The sequence below is a fragment of the Anomaloglossus baeobatrachus genome, chromosome 6, assembly GCF_048569485.1.
Source record: "Anomaloglossus baeobatrachus isolate aAnoBae1 chromosome 6, aAnoBae1.hap1, whole genome shotgun sequence".
Lineage (NCBI taxonomy): Eukaryota > Metazoa > Chordata > Amphibia > Anura > Aromobatidae > Anomaloglossus > Anomaloglossus baeobatrachus.
In genome coordinates, this window is record NC_134358.1 from 504,263,608 (window position 1) to 504,291,033 (window position 27,426).

General features: G+C 41.5%; 1 protein-coding gene across 1 annotated transcript in view; it reads right to left on the reverse strand.

Moving 5' to 3' along the window:
- Positions 1 to 27,426, reverse strand: part of LMBR1 (limb development membrane protein 1) — a 228,430-nt gene that overhangs the window by 67,763 nt on the left and 133,241 nt on the right. The window contains exons 6-9 of the mRNA XM_075315444.1: positions 25,869 to 25,995; positions 21,740 to 21,808; positions 21,435 to 21,499; positions 2,461 to 2,533 (exon numbers count right to left, since the gene is read on the reverse strand). Of these exons, the coding sequence (XP_075171559.1) occupies positions 2,461 to 2,533; positions 21,435 to 21,499; positions 21,740 to 21,808; positions 25,869 to 25,995 (334 nt within the window). The remainder of the gene's footprint in view (positions 1 to 2,460; positions 2,534 to 21,434; positions 21,500 to 21,739; positions 21,809 to 25,868; positions 25,996 to 27,426) is intronic.

Sequence of the window (27,426 nt, forward strand, 5' to 3'; positions counted from 1 at the left end):
ATGTGCAGTAAGCGCAATGGAGGCCTAGGTGTGAATGACAGGATTAGTCATGCACACGGGGCTGGACAGGACGACGGCGATCGCACGCATTCTGCAGACCCGCTCAGCCGCTGTCTCCTGCCCACTTTTGCTTCCGGGTCCGATTATTAACTTCCGTGGTTATTCACTGCACTGCTCGTCACTCGGCAGTCTTCGGCTGTTTTCAGCCATGTTCACGGTGATGTCAGGGTTCACACGAGTCCGTGGTTTACCCATGGATTGAACTTTGACTATCACTACCAGCCTGCTTCTCACTCTGTATAGACGTTTGTCTGTACAGAGTGATGAAGCAAAGCTTACATGGCTCTCCCTGTGGACGTCGGACAAATGATTTTTTTTATAATAAAGATGGAGTCTCAATGTATTTTTTTTTTTTATTTGTAACAAAAAACTTTGTGTGTTTCTTTTTTTACTAGAAATTTATGGTGGCCATGTCTAATTTGGTGTGACACCTTGAATTACAGGCTTAGTGCCAGCTAAGAATACAAGAGCTGGTATTAACCCCTATATTACACAGCGTGCCGCCGCCATCAGGGCCACTGGACGAGCGGGTAAGGCACCTGGAAATGGCGCTAAGAAACAGCGCGCCATTTCCAGGGGCGGCTGTGGAGAATCCCAGCCCCCAGCTGCCTGGTTTTACCTGACTAGCGATCAAAATACGGCGGGAGCCCATGGCTTCCCTTTATTTTAATTGACAGTCAAGATAAATCTAGGCAGATGGGGGTGGCATCCCGTTGCAATCCGCTTTATCTGAGCTGAGAATCAAAAGTACCGCGAAGCGCCATGTCATTTTTTTAATTATTTATTTTACACTACTATATGTGTGAGGCACCCAACAGCCACTCTCAGACGCTGTCACACAGAATGGGCGTCTGTGATTGGCTGTTGGAGTAACCTGAAGTCTGCAGATATGTTCTAGATGCTAGAATGTATGGACTGGTTTCAGGTTACTCAAGCATCCAATTACAGATGCCCACTCCGTGACAGCATCTGGGATTGTCTGTTATTTTAACAGTAAAATAAAACAACAAAACAAACAAAAAAATATTTTATTAGTAATAAAACAGAAGACATTTAGAACTCCATCTTTATTACCCACAAAAACCCCCTCTGACGTAATCTGAGGCTTGCGTATGACTCCTGCGAGTCTTGCATCGGTATCACCCGGCACAGTGCACATTATACAGACAGGAGCGCCTCAGCTGCATGGAAATACATGCAGCCGACCTGCTTCTGTCAGGAGATTGTGCGCAGTGCCGGGTGATACCGATGACTCGCACAATGACAGTCAAAGTTCAGCCTCTGGATCCGAACTGTCACAGGAGCTTCCCAGGAAAACTCGTGTTCGGGACCGTATGGACGAACACTGTGTTCGGTACGGATCCCGAACTTTACAGTTCAGGTTCACTCATCACTAGTTATCACTTATCAACCTATCGCTATGGGCTCCAATCACCGGGCCCCCACACAATCCTGAGCATGGAGGTCTTCAGATGTCCAGGTGATTAGAGTAGTAGTCGATCTTATGCACCATTGTTCTAGTCTCTCTCTGTGAAATAATCAATAATAGTGTTTGGCCATTTCGGACAGTACCACAAATTAGATAACCAATCCTGCTCTTACCTACTTCGGTCATGGTCCTTGAAACTGCTTTGAGAGATATAATATTTATATTTATATATTATATAAATATATATATATATATTATATATATATATATTATATATTTATATATATCTGTCAAAAACTGAACACAAGTAGGAATTATTGAGAGCACCACTCCAACATTTTTTTGTTAGGTTTAAATCTAACTCCAGCGGTGAGAAAGAATTAAGTCCTCTGCCCACAGTCATATACTCGCCCTCCGGTATCTTCACTTTTTTACAGCCTCACTCTGGTCCTGCAGCGCCATCTTGTGCCTGTAACTTCTGGCTTGGAGGAAGTCAAGAGTTAAGTCACAAGCTCTCAATGTAACTCTATGAGAGCCAACACGAGGCTATCATAGACTTGTATTAAGTTGTGACCTACAGCATGCTCTAATGAAACATTGGAGTAACTGGCGGATCACAAGCTGCTGGAGATTGACCTGAGTGATGCCAACTACAAGACCAGGGAGAAAGGACTTTAAATTTAAAGCACCAGTCCAATGATGGGGAAAAGAAAAAAAGAAAAAGACTCTGGAGTGCTGCTTAAAGGGAACCTGTCACCAGTTTAGAGGCCTATAAGCTGTGGCCACCACCAGTGAGCTCTTATATACAGCAGTCTAACACGCTGTATATAAGAGCCCAGGTTGCTGTGTAGAACGTAAAAATCACCAATTGTTAAAAAAAATGACTATTCTGAATTATGAAAACTTCTACATAAGCATGACAATATCCACATATCCATACAAGAAAAATAGTATGTGATGTAGAAAAATACCATTGAGCTTTCGTTGTAGAGTCTCTTCTTGTAAACTTATGATGTACATCTGCTCATCAAGGTCTTCAAGGATCTAAAACAGGCAGATAAATCCATTATTAAGGAACAGCTTTTCTTGGATGGAATTACTTGGACATTAAACAAACTATTGCACGTCTGTGCTCATCTTAGAAGAGAGTAAAGGCCCACTGAGGCAAGTCAGTTGTCATTAGTCTAACATGTCTACATGGACTGAAGAACACAGATGGGAACAGAAAAATGTCAATACAATCGTTCTGTCCCCACCAAGCATCATGTAGTCGGAAGAATATTCACCATTTACCAGAATGGACGAGAAAGGCGATTTCGGTCCACACAGGATTGATAAATTGATATATGGTACATACATATGCGTATACGTAACTCACCTTTCTCCTGCTTGGGTCCTTGAGGGGAATACAATAATTCCCTTATTTGAGACAGGCCTAGGCTTGATACGTGTCTCCTTTGCATCGGGTATCTGGACCAATCTCGGATTTAATGGGTGGATGATCACTTTATGTCTAGTTTGTCTATTTTAGACTATATACACATTAAGGGTTATGTTTTAATAACACATGATGCTATGGTTATAACATATTATATATATATATATATATATATATATATATATATATATATATATATATATATATATATATATATATATATAATATAATATAATATAATATAATATAATATATATTTTCTCAGTTTGCATAAATTGAATGGGGTAATTGCTGGTTAATTTACACGTGAAAATCAATAGGAAGTGAGCATTGTTATGGACACTCATTTACCAATTATCGACCCGTCTATATGGGCTTGAAGAAGCGGATATTTGGCATCCTGCTGGCACCAGAGTTGTGCACCGGTGAAAACAGCATTCAATGTTGTCAAAGATGATGGCTTCCATACAGTGAATTCACACGTAGTGCATTCACTGATTATTTCATCTGCAAATTTTATAGCAAATTACATTCAGAGATATTACAAATTTCATCCACAAGCTTTAGATATTTTCCATGTAGAAAAAAAAATACATTTGTCATTCTCTTGTGGAATTGTTGAGGATTGTCAGTGCGGTGTTCACCGTTTCTACTATATCAAAGATAATGTGAATCCGCAGAAAAATCCACTGCAAAATGTGCATTTGTACTGGATGCGCAGCGGATGTAGACCCTGGTTTTCACTTCTATTTCTTGACTCTCTATGTGTCACATAATATTCGGTAAGGCTACTTTCACACTTCCGTTTTTTTTGCATCAGTCACAATTCGTCGCCTTGAGAAAATACGGTATCTTAGAAAATATTTCGCAGGATTCAGTTTTTTTGCCATAGACTTGTATTAATGACGGATTGCGATTGATGGCCTTGCGTTGCATCCGCCGCGCAACGGATCAGTCGTGGAATGACTGACCATCGGGCGGAAGGAACTGCCACCAACTTTTTTTGAGCGTCGTAAAAACTGCAGGATTCCGTCGGTGTCCGTCGTTTGTTATAATGGAAGCCTATGGGCATTGGAATCTATCGGAATCCATGAAACAATGGATTACAGCGACTGATCCGTTTTTGTCAACCGAGCATGCTCAGATGAGGTGTAAAATCATTACTGGTCAGATAGATTAATTCTCTCTGTGTACAATAGTACAACAGATCCGTTTTTTCAGAAGATACATCGCATCATTTTTAACACTATCTGTGACTGATCAGTCGCATCAGTCACAAAACTAATTGTGACTGAGGATAAAAAAATGGAAATGTGAAAGTAGCCTAAGGGTATGTACACACATCAGGTTTTTGCTGTGCGGCACAATCCAGCGCTTTTCTGAAAAACTGGATCCGGCAACAGCTGTTGCCACATCCGTTTTTTTCCCCATAGACTTTCTTTAGCGCCGGATTGTGCCGCATGGCCGTGCGTTCTCTCCGGTTTTTGCCAGATCCGGCGGCCGGAAAAAAAATCGCAGACCTGGACGTTTTTTGTGTCATGAGAAAAATCGTATCCCACCGGATCTGATTATAATGGCTGTCTATAGACAAAGGATCCGGCGGGATGCAGCGTAGTGTACAATGGCGATCTATGGACGACGGATCCGGCAAGATTCGGCAAAAACCGGATTACATGGACGGATCAGTTTTTTTAAACTGAGCATGCTCAAACTGGCACAACACAGCTATATAAAGCTATGTAGCTCCTCCATTGCAGAAAAATAAAAAAAGATTAAAACTAGAAATATTAAACTTGTTCCAAAACCTTTGTATTTGGTGTCATTTTAAGGTAACATTACATGACTGGGTTATTTCTCAAAGGAAAGCACCTATGGTACTTTGGGGATCTTTGTGTAAAAAAACACGGTGTATACAAATGGGGGAAATTTTTTTTATTTTTTAAGGGTTTTTTAAACCTTACACATGTGTTATATATGTAATAAAAGGGGTGATTGAGGGCTTTAACCCTTTCACGACCGGCCGATTTTTCGCTTTCCGGTTTTTTTTTCGCCATTCTTTTTCTGAGAGACGTAACTTTTTTATTTTTCAGTCAATATGGTCATGTGAGGGCTCATTTTTTGCGGAACGAGCTGTACTTTTAAATGAAACCATCAGTTTTACCATATTGTGTACTAGAAAATGGCAAAAAAATTCCAAATGCTGAAAAATTGCAAAAAAAGTGCGATAGCACTATAGTTTTTGAGATATTTTATTCACTGTGTTCACTATATGGTAAAACTGATGTGTGGGTGTGATGCCTCAGGTCAGTGCGAGTTCGTAGACACCAAACATGTATAGGTTTACTTTTATATAAGGGGTTAAAAAAAAATCGGACGTTTGTCCGAAAAAAGTGGCGCACGTTTTACGCCATATTCCGTGACCCGTAGCGTTCTCATTTTTTGGGATCTTAGGCTCAATGACGGCTTATTTTTTGCGTCTCGAGCTGACGTTTTTAACGGTACCATTTTTGCGCAGATGCTACGTTTTGATCGCCTCTTATTGCATTTTGCGCAAAAGTTGTGGCGACAAAAAAACGTCGTTTTGGCGTTTGGAATTTTTTTGCCGCTACGCCGTTTACTGATCAGATTAATTGATTTTATATTTTGATAGATCGGGCGTTTCTGAACGCGGCGATACCAAATGTGTGTATATTTTTTATTTTTTTAACCCTTTAATTTTCAATGGGGCGAATGGGGGGTGATTTGAACTTTTAGGTTTTTTTGTTTTTTTTTAATTTTTTAAAACTTATTTTTTTACTTTTTTTTTTTTATTTTACTAGTCCCCCTAGGGGGCTATTGCGATCAGCATTCCGATCGCTCTGCAGTATCTGCTGATCACAGCTGGAAGGCTGTAAACAGCAGATACGCTGTCTTTCTCTTTTGCTGTGCCCCGGGCAAAGCGAAAGTGAAACCAATTCATGTGTAGTACAGGAGTCATCACATGACCCTGTACTACCATGACAACTATCGGGAGTCACGTGATCGCGTCACGTGACTTCCGGTTTCGGCGGTAAGTAAAACTTTACCGCGATTGCGCTTATAATGGCGCTGTCATGTATTGACAGCGCCATTATAAGGGGTTAATCGGCACGAGCAGATAACGATTCTGCTCGTGCCTAGCAGGCACACATCTCAGCTGTGAAAATCAGCTGAGATGTGTGCCGATCGCGGCATGCTGCCGCCGGAGGACCGCGGGCAGTAAGATTATGTCATTTAGGACGTAATTTTACGGCCCGCGGTCGTTAAGGGGTTAACCCCTTTACGACCGGACGATTTTTCGCTTTCCTTTTTTGTTTTGTTTTCGCCATTTTTCTTCTGAGAGACGTAACTTTTTTATTTTTCAGTCAATATGGTCATGTGAGGGCTCATTTTTTTGTGGAATAAGCTGTACTTTTAAATTAAACCATAAGTTTTAACATATATAGTGTACTGGAAAACGGCAAAAAAATTCCAAATACAGAAAAATTGCAACAAAAAAAAAAAGTGCGATAGCACTATTGTTTTTGAGATATTTTATTCACCGTGTTCCCTATATGGTAAAACGGATGTGTGGGTGTGATGCCTCAGGTCAGTGCGAGTTCGTAGACACCAAACATGTATAGGTTTAGGGTTAAAAAAAAAAAAAAAAAATGGATCCGGCAAAAAACGGACAGAAAACCAGATGCAACGGATGCACCTGATCCGTTTTTTGCCGGATCCTGGGAAAAAACGGTCCAGCGCATCAGTTTTTTCACACATTTTGCCGGATCCATTGCAGGACACAAACGACGGATTCTGCCTGACGGAAAAAAGCTGATGTGTGAACTTAGCCTAAGACAGACATTTACTGATGGTGCCTGATCCTTTGGGCTGTTCTTTAACACTGTACATTGCAAGAAAAGGTAAATGGCCCCCTGGAGACATCACATTGCCCAGAATCAAGTCATAACTTATTTTCTTGAAACAATTTATATACACGTTATATGAAGTCATTTACTGGAGATGTCTCGTGGATCCAAGAATTTACTTAAAAAGCCATTTTGTAAATCATAAATAAATTATTCGCCTATAAGGAGGTGAACAAGCAGCAGAAGAGGAGGTCATCTTATAAGACCTAATGTTCTAATAATTATGAAAAGTTATAAGTTACCATGATACAAAATACGCAGTCACACTTTTCCAAAGCACTATTAATACAGTGGCTCAGTGGTTAGCATTGTTATCTTACAGTTCTAGGTACAAATAAGAATTGCATGTTCTCCCTGTGTTCCTATGACTTATCTTCGAGTACTAAGGTTTCCTCCCGCACTTTAAAAATATAGATTCATATGAAATTGAGCAGTATATGTGTGTAAAAATAGGGATGGATACAAATCGTGACAAGATATACAGCGCTGAGGAATATGTTGGTGCTATATAATTAACAGGAGATAAAAAATACACTATACATACACTCACATTATATAATTTATGGTAATCTATCTTTTATATATATATATATATATATATATATATATATATATATATATATATATATATATATATATATATATACACACATACAGTATATCACAAGTGTGACTACACCCCATCACATTTGTAAATATTTTATTATATTTTTTCATGGGACAACAGTGAAGATATGACACCTTGATACAATGTACAGTAGTCAGTGTGCAGCTTGTATAACAGTATAAACTTGGTGCCCTCTAAATAACTCCACACACAGCCAATAATGTCTAAACCACTGACAACAAAAGTAAGTACACTCCTAAGTGAGAACGGCCAAATTGTGCCTAAAGTATCAATTTGTTGCGTGGCCACCATTATTTTCAAGCACTGCCTTAAAGGGAATCTGTCACCAGGTTTTTGCTCCCCCATCTGAGAGCAGCATAACGTAGACATAGAGACCGATTCCAGCGATGTGTCACTTACTGAGCTGTTTGCTGTCATTTTGATAAAATCTATGTTGTTTCTGCTGCAGATCTAGCAGTTATACAGAGCTCATAAATATGCTGGACTACCTTTGAGCACTCAAAGTAGTCCTGTATTGATAATCTGCTGCTGATTAAACAGTGATTTTATCAAAACTACACTAAGCAGCTCAGTAAGTGACACATCGCTGGAATCAGGTTCTGTGTCCCTACAACATGCTGCTCTCAGAATGGGTGTTAAAAAAAACCTCATGACAGATACTCTAACTCTCTGGGCATGCAGTTCACTGGAGCCGCTAAATCCTCTTCCACTCCTCCATGAAGACATCATGAATCTGGAGGATAGTACAGACTCTGCGCTCCTCCACCTTCAGTTTGAGGATACCCCACAGATGATTCATGGGGTTGAGGTCTGGAGACATGCATGGCCAGTCTAGCACTTTTACCCTCAGTTTCTTTAGTAAGGCAGTGGTCATCTTGGAGGTGTGTTTGGGGTCATTATCAAGTTGGAATTCTGCCCTGCGGCACGGCTTGCGAAGGGAAGGGGATCATGCTCTGCTAGAAACCACTATAGATTCAATAAGGTGATATTACTAACAAAACCTGACCAAACAACACCTTATATCAAAAATGTCTTCATTAAGATTCACTAAAATAACATGAATAAAAGGTTCATATAAACTCATCAACAAAGTGCAAGTGTCAATTAACATACATTCTAACTCGTGGAGCGCCCAGGACAGTAGTTGGTTATAGATTAAAGACATTATATATATTATATATATATAATTTAATGGATAACCCCCGTTCCTTGACGGCTGTTCCTGATTATCCCTAGGTTCCACTAGTAGGAAACCATCACCACAGGTACTCCCAGTGCTTAAATAGACAGACAAAAACAAAAATGTGGGGCTGTATGCAGTTTTTTCCTGCAGAGAACTGAAAAAATTCTATCAGTTGATACCATGTTTCCCCGAAAATAGGACGTCCCCCGAAAATAAGACCTCCCAGGAGTTTTCAGGGAAGCTTTAATATAAGACATCCCCTGAAAATAAGACCTAGCCGCGGTCAACAATGAAGTGTCGCAGCGGTGAAAGAGTTAAAGACACTGCAGGACACTTCATTATACGCAGCGGACACCCCCAGAAGAGAGAAGACAGAAGAAAGAAGACCCCCGATCATACTCACCAGACGCCGACCGGGAGCAGGTGAGCGCATCAAGGTCCTGCAAGCGGAACACACGAACACACACACACACACACACACACACACACCAGATCACACTAAAGGCCGCTTTACACACTGCGATATCGGTACCGATATCGCCAGCGTGTGTACCCGCCCCCATCAGTTGTGCGACACGGGCAAATCTCTGCCCGTGTCGCACAACATCGCCCGGACCAGTCACACTACTTACCTTCTCTGCGACGTCGCTGTGACAGGCGAACCGCCTCCTTCCTAAGGGGGCGGTTCGTTTAGCGTCACAGCAGCGTCACTGAACCACCGCCCAATACAAGCGGAGGGGCGGAGATGAGCGGGACGAACATCCCGCCCACCTCCTTTATTCCACATTGTGGATGGGACGCAGGTAAGGAGAGGTTCCTTGTTCCTGCGGTGTCACACGGAGCGATGTGTGCTGCCGCAGGAACGAGGAACAACTTCGTTACTGCTGCAGCAACGATATTTGACAATGGACCCACATGTGACCGATGAGCGATTTTGCACGTTTTTGCGACGATGCAAAATCGCTCATAGGTGTCACACGCAACGGCATCGCTAATGCGGCCGGAGGTGCGTCACAAATTCCGTGACCCCAACGAGATCACTTGAGCGATGTCGTAGCGTGTAAAGCCCGCTTTACTCTCACACACACACACACACACACACACAGATCGTATCCACACACTCAACATCCGGCGATATCGCTTGCTTCTCGGCGGCGATACTGTGCGTGCAGTGACCTTCCAGGACCTGCCGAAGATCACATGGCCGGAATCATGTGGTATGTCCGGATGTTGTGAGTGTGTGCGCGCGTATGTGCGATAGTGCGTGCGTGTGTGTGTATGCGATCAGATGTGTGAGTGTATGCGATCTGATGTGTGACGATGTGTGACTGTGTGAATGTAAGCGATCGGATCTGTGAGTGTCGGCAGGAGGCAGAGGAGCACGGCGTGCAGCACAGCTGCTGGGACCGCCCACCGGAGGGCACAGGGAGAAGTGTGTGTGTGTGTGTGTGTGTGTGTGTGTGTGTGTGTGATATCTGATGTCAGCCAGACGCAGGGGGGCACAGCTGCAGGGAGATCACAGGGAGAAGTGATGTGTGTGTGTGTGTGTGTGTGTGTGTGTGTGTGTGATCTGATGTCGGCCAGATGCAGGGGAGGCGTGCAGCACACCTGCTGGGAGATCACAGGAGGATCTGGGAGCCATACAGACACCCTGGGCTGGTAAGTATGAAAATCCTGGGATGGGGGGGGGGGGGGGGGGGTCTGCTTTTTGTGGGAGTAAACTTACCCCCATCCATGTCTCCTCGAGAATAAGACACCCCCTGAAAATAAGACCTAGCGCTAGTCAAGTCACACTCCTGTCCTGGCCCCGTGAGGGAGGGTGTAGAAACTCAGGACTGGTCAGCAGCAGGGCCAGGAAAAAGACTCAGACATCCCCACCACTAGGGGTATCTCTGAGAATAGGGATACCACAAGGCCCCCCTAGTCTGAGGGTCAGATTTGGGGCACCGGTCTCCAGCTATCCCAAACATAGTTCCTGTAATCCATGTCCTCAGTTTGCTTGTGTTCAGCAAACTCTTTGCAGGCTTTCTTTTACATAATCTTCCTTCTGGGACAACAGTCATGCAGACAAATTTGATGCAGTGTGCAGCATATTGTTTGAGCACTGGCAGGCTGACCCCTCCACCCATTTAACCTCTGCAGGAATCCCGACCACACACATACCTATTTTGAAAAGACAATTTATAGGTATGACGCTGAGAAAGTGCACTCAACTTCTTTGGTCATCCATGGTGAGGCCTGTTCTAAGTGGGAACCTGTCTTGTTAAACTGCTGAATGGTCTTGGCCGCCGTCCTGCAGCTCAGTTTAAGGGTTTTGGCAATCTTCTTATAGCCTAGGCCATCTTTATGTAAAACAAAAATTCTTTTGCTCATTTCCTCAGAATTCACTGCCATGAGGAGCCATGTTGAGCTTCCAGTGACCTGTATGAGTGTGTGTGAGCGATAACACAAAATGTAACACACCTGCTCGCCATTCACACCTGAGACCTTGTAACTCTAATTATTCACACGATACCAGGGAGGGGAAAATAGCTAACTGGGCACAATTTGGCCATTTTAACTTAGGGGTGTACTCACTTTTGTTGCTAGCAATTTAGACATTAATGGCTGTGTGTTGTGTTATTTAGAGGAAACACCAAAGTTACACTGTTAAACAAGGTGCACACTGAGTACTGTACATTATATAGAAGTGTCATATCTTCAGTGATGACCCATGAAATGATAAAATATTTACAAAAGTGTGATGGGTGTACTCACTTTTTATAAATACTGTGCATATATATGTGTGTCCGTGTATGTCTAATGTATATACCATGATCAACATATTGTGAAGCCCTGATAGTTATAACCACACATATACACATTATGTGTAATATTATATATATATATATAGGTGTGTGTGTGTATATATATGTGTCTATATATATATATGTGTCTATATATATATATATGTGTGTGTGTGTGTGTGTGTGTGTGTGTGTGTGTGTGTGTGTGTATATATTATATATATATATATATATATATATATATATATATATATATATATATATATATATATATATATATATATATATATATATATATATATATATATATATATATATATATATATATATATATATAATGCATATACATACACATATATATACACACAAATACATACACACAGACACCTATATACATACACACACACACACACACACAGAATAACAGCATACATATAAATTAAACCTACTGAACACTAGAAAATGTATATATCAGGATAAAGCAGTAGTGGATTTCTAAATATCAGCTAAAACTTTGTCATTAATTTTGTTGAATAACAAAATGTTCCCCAAAAAATAGAAAACATTACATTTACTAAACCATAATAATTAAAGACTTTACAATGAAAACAAAATGGTATAAAACTGCACAGATTATATAAAACATTGCTGTAACTGCATAGATATAAAGAAGAAAGCATAAAATAAAGTCAAGAAACAAGTCAGGAAAAGAAGATAGAGAAAGTCTCCAACAGTTGGATGCGAGGAAAGGAATGACGGTGACAAATAAAAGTAAAGTTGTGGACTGGGGTCACAGGTTCATGGGACTAAGGACTTGGGATTGATGCACGAGAGGTATAAAGAGCTCAGAAGGAATGTCACAGGAATTCAGTGGCTATCCACCAGAACAAGCGAAGCCTCAGAATGAGGAGTGAATTATATGAACTGTGCGCTCCTACTTGACTTGAGTGTTGAAAAAGGACAAGCAAAAACGTTTTTTCGGGCAGCTTAGGGAGGAAAAAGAAAAAAAAAAATATTACTTTTGTCAATTACACAGCACAACTGAGAAAAAAAAAAAAATTTCCGCCCACTACTTGGCAAAAACTATGTGTCCTGTACAAAATCGAGTGTGCATATTACAAATTCAAAGTCAGAATTGTTGTAACACGTCAGGAAAAATTATATATAACTAAACACAACTGAATTAAAGGGAACCTGCCAGGTCCAATATGAACTCAGAACCACGAGCAGTTCTGGGTACATATTGCTAATCCCTGCGTAACTGTCCCTGTATACACTAGCATATATAAAGAGATCTCTAGAAAAAAGTATTCCTAAAGATCTTTTATCATAGGCTAATTAGCTCAGGACTAGTCCTAAGAACGTTGCTTTACTTGCTAGTCGGCCCCATTAGCATGTTAGTATGCCCCTGTAGGTGTGCGAACATGCTAATGAATGTGCAGCGTCAGAGGATGATCTCACTCACCTCTCTGCTGCCATTACTGCCCGACGCTGGATTTCGGCTCAGTGCGCATAACCCCGGCATTTCAGTCATGCGCACTATAAAGCTGGGTGTACACATCCTGGCTTCAAACTGAAGTAGTGCACATGACCAAAAGTCCGGGATCATGCACACTGAGCCAAAATCCAGCATCAGGCAATGAAGAGGTGAGATCATCCTGTGATGCTGCGTATTCATTAGCATGTTAGCACACCCACAGGGGCATGCGTACATGCTAAGGGGGCCGACTAGCAAGGGAAGCAATGCCCTTGGGACTAGTCCTCTCGCTCATTAGCATACGAAAAAAGTTCTTTAGAAATAGTTTTTCTAAAGATCCCTTTATCTAGGTTACCAGATGCAGGGACGGTTAGGCAGGGATTAGCAATATGCACCCAGAACTGCTCGTGGTTCTGGGTGCATATCAGGGTGGATAAAAATCAATGTTTTATTTAAAAAAAAAATCAAAAAAAAAAAAATCGGATTTTTTTTAATTTAAAATCGTATTTTTTTATTTAAATCTGATTTTTTTCAATAAACTGCTTTTTGAGAAAAATATTTTACCATCCAAAGGTTCTTCCATCATGAGATAAAGCTGAGTTGTTTACCTCAGTAGAATAAAGGCTGTATATGTGTAACATTCACAATGCCATGCTCTTCCAGAGGTTTCTGTAGGATTAGTGGGCAGTTTCTCTCCTAAACTATCACAGACGCTCGCTTTACTTACGCAGTTCTCAAAACTGAATTTGACTCCGCAGAGGTCCCAGCCTCTTCTTCATGGCAAAAATATTACAACATGAACAGAGTTGAGAAAAAGACCTTAATCCTATTGTTCTACAAACCTATGAATACAGAATCAACCCCTTCAGTGCCAAGTCCAAGAAGTTAGACAATATGTTTCTGATTGTTTGGAGTGGAATAGATCTGCACAACACAAGAAGAATGTGAATCTAAGTGTGAGGAGGAGGAAGGGCAAGCAGACAAGAAAATGAAAGTGAAACTTTGAGCACAATACTGCAGCATAGCCACAGACAGACAAGTCTGGATCTGTTTGTGTGTACGATCTGAGGTTTATTACATTCTTTCCTTATAATGGCAGCAGGCCGTAAAAGAGACCCAGTTTGGGAATATTTTAATGAAGCTCCTTCGCCTATCGGTAAGGCAGGCATGCGTGCAAAATGCAAACGATGCAACAAAGAGATGCAAGGCCTGGTGGCGCGAACGAGGCAACATCATGAGAAGTGCGGTGATGATGATGACCAAAGAAACACTTCTGAACAGGCAGGATCTTCAGGTTGGTAAACATTTTTATTGAATCCTATTTCTAAAGACTGACCTGTCATGTGTGAGAAAAATTATATTTCTTATTATTACTGCATGTTACTGTCATTTGGTACAGTTATGAAGAAAAACAAATATTCCTTTTGGGGTAGGGGCAGTGATGTGTTGTGTACAATAAGCAGAAATTGTATAATAAACAATAAAATAACAGCATTGACTTTTTTTGTTTAGGGGAATTCATGGATTCTGGAAACTATCCACCTCCAAGATCACCATCATCCTGTTCTACAGCTTCAGAGTTATCCATCCAGGATAGTGCTTCATTAGCAGCAGCATCATCATCATCATCATCAGACACCCACAGCCACATATCACCATCACCCAAAAGGAAGAAAAAACCTTTACCTCCTGGAACCACCATAGATAGGTTTGTGATAAGAACTAGCAGATTAGAAGAAAAAAAAAAAAAAAAAAAAAAAAAAAAAGAGTTGATTGATGAAAAAATTGCCCAGTGTATTTATGCAACAAACTCTTCTTTCCGTCTGACTGAGAACCCACATTTCATTAATATGGTTCAGTCACTGAGACCAGGATACAGTCCACCCAGCAGAGCTGATGTTGCAGGGAAACTGCTGGATCAAGTGTATGACAGAGAAATGGAGCAATGTGCAACAGCTCTGGAGGGTAAAATTGTTAACCTAAGTATTGATGGGTGGAGTAATGTCCACAATGATCCTATTGTATGTGCTTGTATAACAACAGAAGAAGGTAAAGTCTTCCTTGCACAAACAACTGATACGTCAGGAAATGCACACACAGCAGAATACTTACAAGAAGTGGCAGTAAAAGCTATAACGACACGTGAACAAAAATTCAAATGTCTAGTACGCAGTTTGGTCACTGACAATGCTGCAAACGTATCCAAGATGAGAAGAGATTTAGAAGAGCAGGGAGGGAATACAAAGCTGCTAATAACATATGGTTGCAGTGCTCATTTGCTGCACCTCTTAGCCAAAGACTTAAGTGTTCCAGAAATAAAGGCTAATGTTGTTGAAATTGCTAAATACTTCCGTAATAATCATTCTGCTGCAGCAGCTCTGAAAAGGATGGGTGGAACCAAGCTAACGCTCCCACAAGATGTTAGATGGAACTCTGTGGTGGACTGTTTTGAGCAGTATATCAAAAACTGGCCAATTCTGATGACACTTTGTGAAGAAAATCGAGATAAAATAGATGGCACTGTCACGGCCAAAATCCTCAACATTGGGCTTAAGAGAAATGTTGAACATATGCTGAGCTTCCTGAAACCCATCTCTCAAGCTTTAAACAAAATACAGAAAAATAGCTGTTTTATTGCGGATGCTGTTGAAATTTGGAAGGAACTGAGTGAACACTTGCATACTCCCCCATACTCTGGAACGCTCTACCTCAGCACATCAGACTCTCCCCTACCGTGGAAAGCTTCAAGAGGAACCTCAAGACCCACCTCTTCCAACAAGCCTACAACCTACAATAGCCCTCAGCCCAGTAGACCACTGCGCAACCAGCTCTGTCCTCACCTATTGTACCATCACCCATTCCCTGTAGACTGTGAGCCCTCGCGGGCAGGGTCCTCTCTCCTCCTATACCAGTCTGTCTTTTACTGTTAATGATTGTTGTACGTATACCCTCTTTCACTTGTAAAGCGCCATGGAATAAATGGCGCTATAATAATAAATAATAATAATAATAATAATAATAACACTTAAAAACAGAACTACACATGGACAGAATTAAATTACAAGCAGTAAACAAACGAATGGGACAAGCACTGACTCCAGCTCATTTTTTGGCAAATATTGTCAATATCCTTCCTATATCAGGGTCAAAACCTAAGTGCTGAGGAAGAGGAGTTAGCTATGACATGGGTATCCAGCAATCATCCATCTATAATGCCAACTATAATAAACTTCAGAGCTAAGGGGGAACCATTCAAGAAATATATGTTTGCTGAAGATATTTTAAGGAAGGTTACACCAGTAAACTGGTGGAAGTCACTTAACCCCTTCAGCCCCGGGGCACTTTCCGTTTTTGCGTTTTTGTTTTTTGCTCCCCTTCTTCCGAGTGCCGTAACTTTTTTATTTTTCCGTCAATCTTGCCATATGAGGGCTTGTTTTTTGCGGGACAAGTTGTACTTTTAAATGAAACCATAAGTTTTACCATATGGTGTACTGGAAAGCAGCAAAAAAATTCCAAGTGTGGAAAAATTGCAAAAAAAGTGTGATGGCACAATAGTTTTTGGGATGTTTTATTCACGGTGTTCACTAAATGGTAAAACTGATGTGTGGGTATGATACCTGAGGTCGGTGCGAGTTTGTAGACACCAAACATGTATAGGTTTACTTGTATCTAAGGGGTTAAAAAAAATTCAAAAGTTTGTCCAATAAAAGTGGCGCACGTTTTGCGCCATTTTCCGAAACACGTAGCGTTTTTATTTTTTGGGATCTATGGCTCAGTGACGGCTTATTTTTTGCGTCTCGAGCTGATGTTTCTAATGGTAGCATTTTTGCGCAGATGCTACGTTTTGATCGCCTGTTATTGCATTTTGCGTAAAACTTGCGGCGACCAAAAAACGTAATTTTGGCGTTTGGAATTTTTTTGCCACTACGCCGTTTACCAATCAGATTAATTGATTTTATATTTTGATAGATCGGGCATTTCTGAACGCGGCGATACCAAATATGTGTATATTTATTTATTTTTTAACCCTTTAATTTTCAATGGGGGGAAAGGGGGGTGATTTGAACTTTTAGGTTTTTTAATTTTTTTTTAATTTTTTAAAACTTTTTTTTTACTTTTTTTATTTTATTTTACTAGTCCCCCTAGGGGGCTATAGCGATCAGCAATCCGATTGCTGATCGCTATCTGCTGATTACAGCTATACCGCTGTAAACAGCAGAAATAGTCACTTTCTTTCTTCCTCTGCTCCGTGCCGAGGAAGAATGAAAGTGAAACTTCTTAGCACCAGGCGTCATCACATGACCCTGTGCTACGATGGCAACCACCGAACGTCACGTGATCACTCACGTGACGTCCGGAGTGGGCGGCGGTAAGAAAAAAAGATGGCCGCGCGCATATAGATCTCGCTGCCAGACTTTGGCAGCGAGATCTAAGGGGTTAATGTTCCGGGTGGAATGCGATTCCACTCGGAACATGTAGGCACACATGTCAGCTGTTGAAAACAGCTGATATGTGTGCCGATCCACGCCGCCTGCCCGCGGCAGGGGGCGGGGATTACCGGGACACGATCCATGACGGAAAGATCCGTCCATGGTCGTGAAGGGGTTAAGCGCTTGGATTTAGAGACTGTTCAAGTAATGATTTCACTTTTAACAGCAGTAGCTTCTTCTGCAGGTGTTGAAAGAATATGCTCTTCCTTTGGACTCATTCATTCTAAATTGAGAAATCGGTTGGGACCCAATAAAGCAGGAAAGCTTGTTTTTCTTTTCCAGATTATGAATAGGAACAAAGAAGATGATGATGATGATGATGATGATGACGACAAGTGAGCTACAGAGGACAGCAGGGACAGTAGTATTTAAGTTTTTCATGTGTCGGCTGGGCTGACAGTCTAAGTTTCTTAAAATATATATATATTTGTTTAGCCAAATTAGTTAACAAACATGGATGTTTGTTTAAGCAAATAACTTATGCTGTAATGTTGTTATTGTTTAAGTTGAATAAATCTATTTAAATTGTTATTAAGGTCAGGATTATTTTTCTCCTTCCTAAGTACAACAAAACAGTGGTGTCCAAATATGAATGATTAACCCATTAAACTGGGGAGAAAAAAGTAATATAAAAAGTGATTCTAAAAATCTTCATCTACTTGCATGTTAAAGTAGCAAGAACTAGTTTAGATAGAAACTTTGATTTAAATCACTGACTAGTGATTTAAATCGTGATTTAAATCAAGATTTAAATCAGTTAGATTTAAATCAAATCCACCCTGGTGCATATAGCACCTGACAGGTTCCCTTTAAGCACTGACACTGAATAATTTTGCACAGAACAAGTTTTATTCCAACAATTCAAACTTCAAAAGTTCAAAGTTTTCGTAGTGACAGTATATGAAAATGTATTGGAATAACAAAATTTCAAAAAGTCTCGTATTCGCTTAAAATCTTACTTCAGCAAGGCCCAGTACTGGTAAAAGTGCTTCAGCCATCATTATCTGCCCTTTATTTCTCTTTTCTATTAGGACTTCTTCACTTCTCAAGTAACAAAAATGTTTTGCTTTGTAACTAGTCTCATTTCCTATTTTTTAAATTAATTAATTATATTCTTGGAGGCACAACCATTTTTTTATATATATTAAAGGCCTATGGTTACTGTAATAAAAAAAAAAGATATATAGCAACTTAGAGAGCAGTTAGAAATTCTAAAATATTGTTTTTATATTTTTTCCTATTTACTTCCCACTATGTGGTAATCCAGAATTCCATCAGGTGATGGAAAACCCTTTTGAGGTGCACAGGTGCAGTTTGTGGGCTGTCTGTTAATGGTTCCTTAGCACACACCTGAGATATTTAACAAGAAACTAACTACGTTGTATCATACAACCACAAGTGAGTTAACCTAATATGAGCATGTAAACACAGTCAGGGAGCAGGTAGAGGATATACTGCAGGAGCCTTCCAAATATGCTTTTGATTTACTTATTATATTGTCTGAATGCTCAACTAACATTTTGTTTTTATATGACCAAAGAGATGAGAGATGAACTGATGGAAACATACCCTGACGTCTTCTTTAAAAAAGGAGAACAAGAGTTGGATGATCTACAGTTTCTCATGATCCAGGAGCGGTATTCCCCAGGTTTCCCAGATCCGGCCTGGTCATGTCAGGGGTTAACTCACCTCGGCCTTGTTCCGGTTTCAGGAGACACTATATCTGGGCGCTGCACCATCAGTTCAGCGCTGGTTATAGTTTTGCTCTGCAGCCTGTGACTGGCTCTGGTGAGATTCCCTATTTGATCTGACTCCTAATTTCCGTTCCCTGACCTGTACCCTCCTCCGTTCCAGTCCCTGACTTCCCGCTCCTGTCATTAGTTCACCCCTCAAAGTTCGTCCTCCTCCCGTGTTTGTGTCTCTTCGCCCTCCGGCCTTGTCTTCTGTTCCCTGTGCCCTACGTGTTCCCCTCTGCATACCTCATCTCTCGGCATCTGACCTCGGCTCTATTATCTGACCTGATCTTGATCCTTCCTCTGCACTGATGAGACATCCCGGCTTGACCCTGACTTCTTGACTACTCTATCGCCCCTTGGTGGTTCACTTGGTAACTGCCTGCTAAAGTTACTCTGCTGTACTTCAGCCTCTCTCCTGTTACAGTGCTACATTGACTCTCCGGACACCTAGTGGGGAATATGCTGAACTACTGCTTACCAGACCTCTGAACAGTGTGACACAGTCGTTCTAGACTCCCGCATGGTATAGAACCTGTGGTGACATGGTCACATGACAGATGTCACTGAAGGTTTTGACTCACTCTCAGCAGAAACTATGCTAATAATAGCAATTCCATTAAGGTAATGGGGACCTGAGCAGTTGCCGCAAACACAACACCAGCCTTGGCCGGTGGGCTTTTTAGCCTTTCATTAGATCCTCCTGAATGCTTTTAAATTGGAATCTATTAGAAAGATACACCCTCCCAAGCCATCTACAAGAGCATGCAGGTCATAAATAGTTAAAGTGATACCTTGATATCTGCTATGTGATGTTTTATTACAGAGAAATCTACATTTTTCTTAATATGTAAATTATTTAACTGCAAAGCCATGTGCGAGAACTGTTAGTACAGCAGAGCTAAGCTTTGTCTCTTTTCAAACACATTTGGCACAGCAGTTGACCTCTTATAGTACCATCAGCTCTACTGCAGAGCTGTGCCTGATTATAACCAACAAAGTACAGCAAAGTTGAACCTAGTGTCATTACAAACACATTTACAATTTGTCCTCTCAGTACTCCTGTACTCCCCCCCCCCCCTACTGTTAGTTGTAATCAAGCACAACTCTCCAAGGAGATCAGGAGAGCAGACTGTCAGTCATTACATGTCTCACACTGGTAACTTCTTTCATTTAAAATAAGCAGATTCTCAGGACATCCTTGGCATCATAGAGCTTTTACTATAGGTTCATGACAAAACTCCAGGTTACTATATTGCCATACATCAGTTTGCTGATATTTGAGGATCTCACGTATTACTCTTTATGAGACATGTTCAAGAAAGAAAAAAAAAAAACCTTATAACGTCTTACAATTTAAAGAGGAACTCCCATCAAGATTTTTTTAAATAAATCTGCGTATATGTGCATGTAATGTATTGTATTTGTGTATTAACATATTCGCCTACTGCTATCTTCTTCAGTATCCAGTGCTGTTCTGCTCCTCAGTGACGTCGCTGCTCTACAAACTCTCCGGCTCACTCAATGCTCTGTGTGTGAGCCAAATGTCTCCTTTAGGCCGGGGCCACACGAGGCACTAGTACGATGCTAGCATGACACTCGGCTCGCGCTGGCAGCACAGCAGGAGCAGAGTGTTATGCTAGTATCCCTGCGTCTGAGGTCCGACTGAGTGAGCGGACCTCAGCTGCGGGGGGCGGCCCGGCTCTGAGGAGGGGCGGGCCGGCACTGAGGAAGAGAGGGAGGGATTTATCTCCCTCTCTCCTCCGTAGCCGGCTATTGCGATTCTCGCTCTGCACGTGCGGTACACCGGTATACCGCAAGTGCAGGGCGATTTTTCTCTCGCCTCATTCACTTGAATGGGTACGAGAGAAAGAGCCTCGCATTACAGTTGTAGCATGCTGCGATTGTTTTCTCGGTCCGATTAGGGCTGAGAAAATAATCGCTCATGTGCGCTGACACACAGGCTAGAATTGGTCCGAGGTTTTATCACACTCCACTCGCCATGCGGCTTAGGCCTTACAATGTAACTCTACGGAGACTCGATCTGATGCTCCTTAGTCTGACACTGTAAAAGCCAATCCGGGTCACACAGAGTGCAGTGTACCCAGAGTCTAAAGAGACGCATGTGATCAAGTTTCCATTACCGACCCAAAAGAGATTTAGGAATTTTTCTCCAAAATTGTACATTGTAAGTTGTGATTAGTAGCCAATATAGATGTCCTACATAATAAACTAATCAGCAAGTTACAATGTTAAACAATACATATGAATTCCCGATACTTACTGTCGGTTTCACCAAAAGTTGACCCATTACTGCAAACATCCGAGAAAGGCCAACGGGCGTACACACTGTGAAGGGAAATAACCAAGAAATAAGTGAGAGTAAGAGGGAAAAAAAAAAAGAAAATAATAAGAAAGTAAGAGAAATATTACATTTAAATCACAAATCTACAATAAAAGACTAACATGAGAAATTGTCTTGGTCTACAAATATTACACAGATTTACAAATAAGAGAATTGTTACAAGTTGTAAATGTTAATTATTTAGGGAGGTTCCCAAAAAACAACAAGATAGATATATTACTTACAGAGTAAGAGGAGGCATCCCATGAGTGAGATACAAGAATATAAGTAGGGGAGATAAAATTCCCAGAGATCTAAATGGATTAAAAGAAAACAAAAAACAGAACAAGTAAAGAGTTATAATCTACCTCTCAAAGATTTTCAACCATCACGACATTGGCTCCCTGTTACAAAATTGTATTTCGACATCTACAGTGCCTACAAGTAGTATTCAACCCCCTGCAGATTTAGCAGGTTTACACATTCGGAATTAACTTGGCATTGTGACATTTGGACTGTAGATCAGCCTGGAAGTGTGAAATGCACTGCAGCAAAAAAGAATGTTTTCTTTTTTTTTTTTTTTTAAAATTGTGAAAAGTTTATTCAGAGGGTCATTTATTATTCAACCCCTCAAACCACCATAATTCTGTTTGGTTCCCCTAAAGTATTAAGAAGTATTTCAGGCACAAAGAACAATGAGCTTTACATGTTTGGATTAATTATCTCTTTTTCCAGCCTTTTCTGACTAATTAAGACCCTCCCCAAACTTGTGAACAGCAGTCATACTTGGTCAACATGGGAAAGACAAAGGAGCATTCCAAGGCCATCAGAGACAAGATCATGGAGGGTCACAAGGCTGGCAAGGGGTACAAAACCCTTTCCAAGGAGTTGGGCCTACCTGTCTCCACTGTTGGGAGCATCATCCGGAAGTGGAAGGCTTATGGAACTACTGTTAGCCTTCCACGGCCTGGACAGCCTTTGAAAGTTTCCACCCGTGCCGAGGCCAGGCTTGTCCGAAGAGTCAAGGCTAACCCAAGGACAACAAGGAAGGAGCTCCGGGAAGATCTCATGCCAGTGGGGACATTGATTTCAGTCAATACCATAAGTAACGTACTCCACCGCAATGGTCTCCGTTCCAGACGAGCCCGTAAGGTACCTTTACCCTCAAAGCGTCATGTCAAGGCTCATCTACAGTTTGCTCATGATCACTTGGAGGACTCTGAGACAGACTAGTTCAAGGTTCTCTGGTCTGATGAGACCAAGATCGAGATCTTTGGTGCCAACCACACACGTGACGTTTGGAGACTGGATGGCACTGCATACGACCCCAAGAATACCATCCCTACAGTCAAGCATGGTGGTGGCAGCATCATGCTGTGGGGCTGTTTCTCAGCCAAGGGGCCTGGCCATCTGGTCCGCATCCATGGGAAGATGGATAGCACGGCCTACCTGGAGATTTTGGCCAAGAACCTCCGCTCCTCCATCAAGGATCTTAAGATGGGTCGTCATTTCATCTTCCAACAAGACAACGACCCAAAGTACACAGCCAAGAAAACCAAGGCCTGGTTCAAGAGGGAAAAAATCAAGGTGTTGCAGTGGCCTAGTCAGTCTCCTGACCTTAACCCAATTGAAAACTTGTGGAAGGAGCTCAAGATTAAAGTCCACATGAGACACCCAAAGAACCTAGATAACTTGGAGAAGATCTGCATGGAGGAGTGGGCCAAGATAACTCCAGAGACCTGTGCCGGCCTGATCAGGTCTTATAAAAGACGATTATTAGCTGTAATTGCAAACAAGGGTTATTCCACAAAATATTAAACCTAGGGGTTGAATAATAATTGACCCACACTTTTATGTTGAAAATTTATTAAAATTTAACTGAGCAACATAACTTGTTGGTTTGTAAGATTTATGCATCTGTTAATAAATCCTGCTCTTGTTTGAAGTTTGCAGGCTCTAACTTATTTGCATCTTATCAAACCTGCTAAATCTGCAGGGGGTTGAATACTACTTGTAGGCACTGTACCAAAGAGCTTATACTATTAATTCCTGTAAAGCCGAGACTCAAAACAGCAGGCATGACAACATCACTAGATCACACCTGCTGTGCGGAGCCCCTGTCAGCATGGGAATGAGCCGGAGTGGTGCAATGGGGCACAATGGGGCACAATGGATGTGGTAAGCACTTGGTATTTTTGTTGTTGTTTTTAGATCATTTACATGTGTGTGGAAGGAGAGAAGAATATATGTGGCCATCATACTGTATAGGGGTATCGTATTATGTGCTGGGCAGGGTTGTGGATACCATCATACGGTTTGGGGAGCTCTGTGGAGAACAAACTGTCTGGGAGGAGCTGTTACTCAAGGTACAAGGGCTGGGTAACAAGAGCAGTATGATTTTTTGCTTTTTAGAACCAGTTAATTATAAGAAAGAAGAAGAAAGAAGAAGAAAGAAGAAGAATGGCTCAGGAAGGAAGGAAGAATGGCTCAGGAAGGAAGGAAGAATGGCTCAGGAAGGAAGGAAGAATGGATCAGGAAGGAAGGAAGAATGGATCAGGAAGGAAGAATGGATCAGAAAGGAAGGAAGAATGGATCAGAAAGGAAGGAAGAATGGATCAGGAAGGAAGGAAGAATGGATCAGGAAGGAAGGAAGAATGGATCAGGAAGGAAGGAAGAATGGATCAGAAAGGAAGGAAGAATGGATCAGAAAGGAAGGAAGAATAGATCAGGAAGGAAGGAAGAATGGATCAGGAAGGAAGGAAGAATGGATCAGGAAGGAAGGAAGAATGGATCAGAAAGGAAGGAAGAATGGATCAGAAAGGAAGGAAGAATGGATCAGGAAGGCAGGAAGAATGGATCAGGAAGGAAGGAAGAATGGATCAGGAAGGAAGGAAGAATGGATCAGGAAGGAAGGAAGAATGGATCAGGAAGGAAGGAAGAATGGATCAGGAAGGAAGGAAGAATGGATCAGGAAGGCAGGAAGAATGGATCAGGAAGGAAGGAAGAATGGATCAGGAAGGCAGGAAGAATGGATCAGGAAGGCAGGAAGAATGGATCAGGAAGGCAGGAAGAATGGATCAGGAAGGCAGGAAGAATGGATCAGGAAGGCAGGAAGAATGGATCAGGAAGGCAGGAAGAATGGATCAGGAAGGAAGGAAGAATGGATCAGGAAGGAAGGAAGAATGGATCAGGAAGGAAGGAAGAATGGATCAGGAAGGAAGGAAGAATGGATCAGGAAGGAAGGAAGAATGGATCAGGAAGGAAGGAAGAATGGATCAGAAAGGAAGGAAGAATGGATCAGAAAGGAAGGAAGAATGGATCAGAAAGGAAGGAAGAATGGATCAGGAAGGCAGGAAGAATGGATCAGGAAGGCAGGAAGAATGGATCAGGAAGTCAGGAAGAATGGATCAGGAAGGCAGGAAGAATGGATCAGGAAGGCAGGAAGAATGGATCAGGAAGGAAGGAAGAAGGGATCACGAAGGAAGGAAGAAGGGATCAGGAAGGAAGGAAGAAGGGATCAGGAAGGAAGGAAGGAAGAAGGGAAGGATCAGGAAGAAAGGAAGGATGAGGAAGAAAGGAAGGAAGGATCAGGAAGTAAGGAAGGATCAGGAAGTAAGGAAGGATCGAAAGAAAAAAAGAAAGAGAAAGAAGGAAAGAGAAAGAAAAATAGACAAAGAAGAAAGAAAAAAAAAAGACAGAAAAAAAGAGAAAGAGAAAGAGAAAAAGAGAAAGAAAAAGGAGTAAAAGAGAAAAAGAAAAAAAAGAGAGAAAGAGAGAAAGAAAGAAAGAAATATTAACGTTAATAAATATTAACATTGAGAAAATTAATTTCAGCCTATTGATTCGACCCTCCACAACAGTAACGATCTTATGTAACCTCTTGGGAAAATGACTTGCCCACCCCTGAATTGGAGGGTGACAGGATACTTTAATATCAGTAGTGGGCTGCCTCATACTACCATCACCCACCCCAGCCTCCAAAAAAAAAAAGTGCCACTTGACTCTCCACTTGCTATTAAAATGACAGCTTTAGATAAGCCAAATCTGAATGTCGGAGGCTGTCGGGTTAGTGAAAGCCATTTAATGTATAAAGCTGTAATAAAGGGGATCTGTTGGGCTTTCCTGACAAGTCTGATTTGAAAATAATTGCATTCCTATAAAATAATTCTGGATAATTGAGCATGGGACCATTTCTCTATCATTCCTCCCAAGAAAATATCAGAAGAATAAAATTTAAAATGGAGCATTGTGACTCCTGTGGCAATAATGTGTGCCCATTTGACAGGATGAATGTTAGCCGTCATTTATGAACTTATTCGTAGACTTCCAGGAGGAATAATAAAAGAATGGCGTGAATGGAGAAAAGAAACTTACCATATAATGACTCCATGCTTGCAGAGCTATTATCAATCAGGGCAGATGCCACCCATACAATGCCAAAAATAAGCAGGGCCAGGAGAATGAGCATGACTACGGTCTCCAATATCCGAGCTTTGATGCCCTTTGGTGAGAAAAAAAATTGACAATAAGTAATATATTAGGATATCTTTTGAACATTTAGCTTAAAAGGGAACCTGTCGGTAACATTTTACTACTGAATCTAATTGTATGGATGTAAAGATACCATGTTTTCCCGAAAATAAGCCCTACCCCCAAAAATAAGCCCTACCCCCAAAAATAAGCCCTACCCCCAAAAATAAGCCCTAGTTGAGGTTCAATAATGAAGTGTCCATGCAGCTAAAAAAAAGTTAATGAAAGAATACTGCAAGACCCTTCATTAAAGAAAGCAAACACCCCCCAAAAAAAAGAAGACAGACCCCGCAATCATACTCACCAGACCCCGAACGGGAGGCTGTGGAACATGAGGATCTGCGGTGGTACACTCTCACAACTGGTGATACTGTATTTCTCCAGGACCCTGGAACGCAGTGGAACGTGAAGATCTGCGGTGGAATGCATCGAGGACCTATGGGTAAACACATCAATGCATTCCACTGCAGGGCCTCACGTTCCACAGCGCTGCTGGTCGGAAGTGGTACGTTGCCACTGGGTGGGGGTGGGTGTGTGTGTGTGTGTGTGTGTGTGTGTGTGTGTGTGTGTGTGTGTGTGTGTGTGTGTGAAAATACCGGCCGGAAGCAGGTGAGGATAGTTATGCATCACACAAGGACCTACTGGGAGCGTGCGCTGTGGATAGCAGGAGGATCTGGGAGTGGTGCAGATGTTTGCGGTCTGGCAAGTATGATTTTCCTAGGGATATCTGCCTTTTTTTTTTAGGGGGGGGGGGTGTTACTAACTAACTACCCAACCAACCCGTGTTTCCCCAGAAATAAGCCCTACCTCAAAAATAAGCACTAGCATTTTTCGGGGCGAAAAATAATATGAAACAGTCTTATTTTCGGGAACACGTTGTACTACTACAAGACTAAGGCACCGCTCACATCAGCAGTATTTTGCCGCGAAGCCTAATCCGGCACAAATGCGTTTCAGTTCCATTCATTTCCTATGGAATCACGGCAAGATGCGGTCACATGCGGTTGTGTATGACGCACGCAACCGCATCTTGCCGCAATTCCATAAGAAAAAAATGGAACTGAAATACAGTTGTGACGGGTCTGGCATTGCGGCTAAATACCGCTGATGTGAGCGGCACCTAAGAAGCATACCTTTTTGTTGTAATCTAATGAAGTGCATTGGGGGAGTGCTGGTGACCACTGAGTGCATGGACACACCCAATGCCCATGCAAGCTAATTTGGATTTAGATTTAAAATGATTTCTCAGCCCCAATACATCAGATTACTACTAGATAGGTATCATTTTTAATGTTGTCTAATGTAAATATCTATAACAGAAGATTCAGCAGAAACATTGTATTGACTGATTCCCTTTAAATAGAGTTGACAAACTATGGACACTTTGAAAAGCAATAAAAAA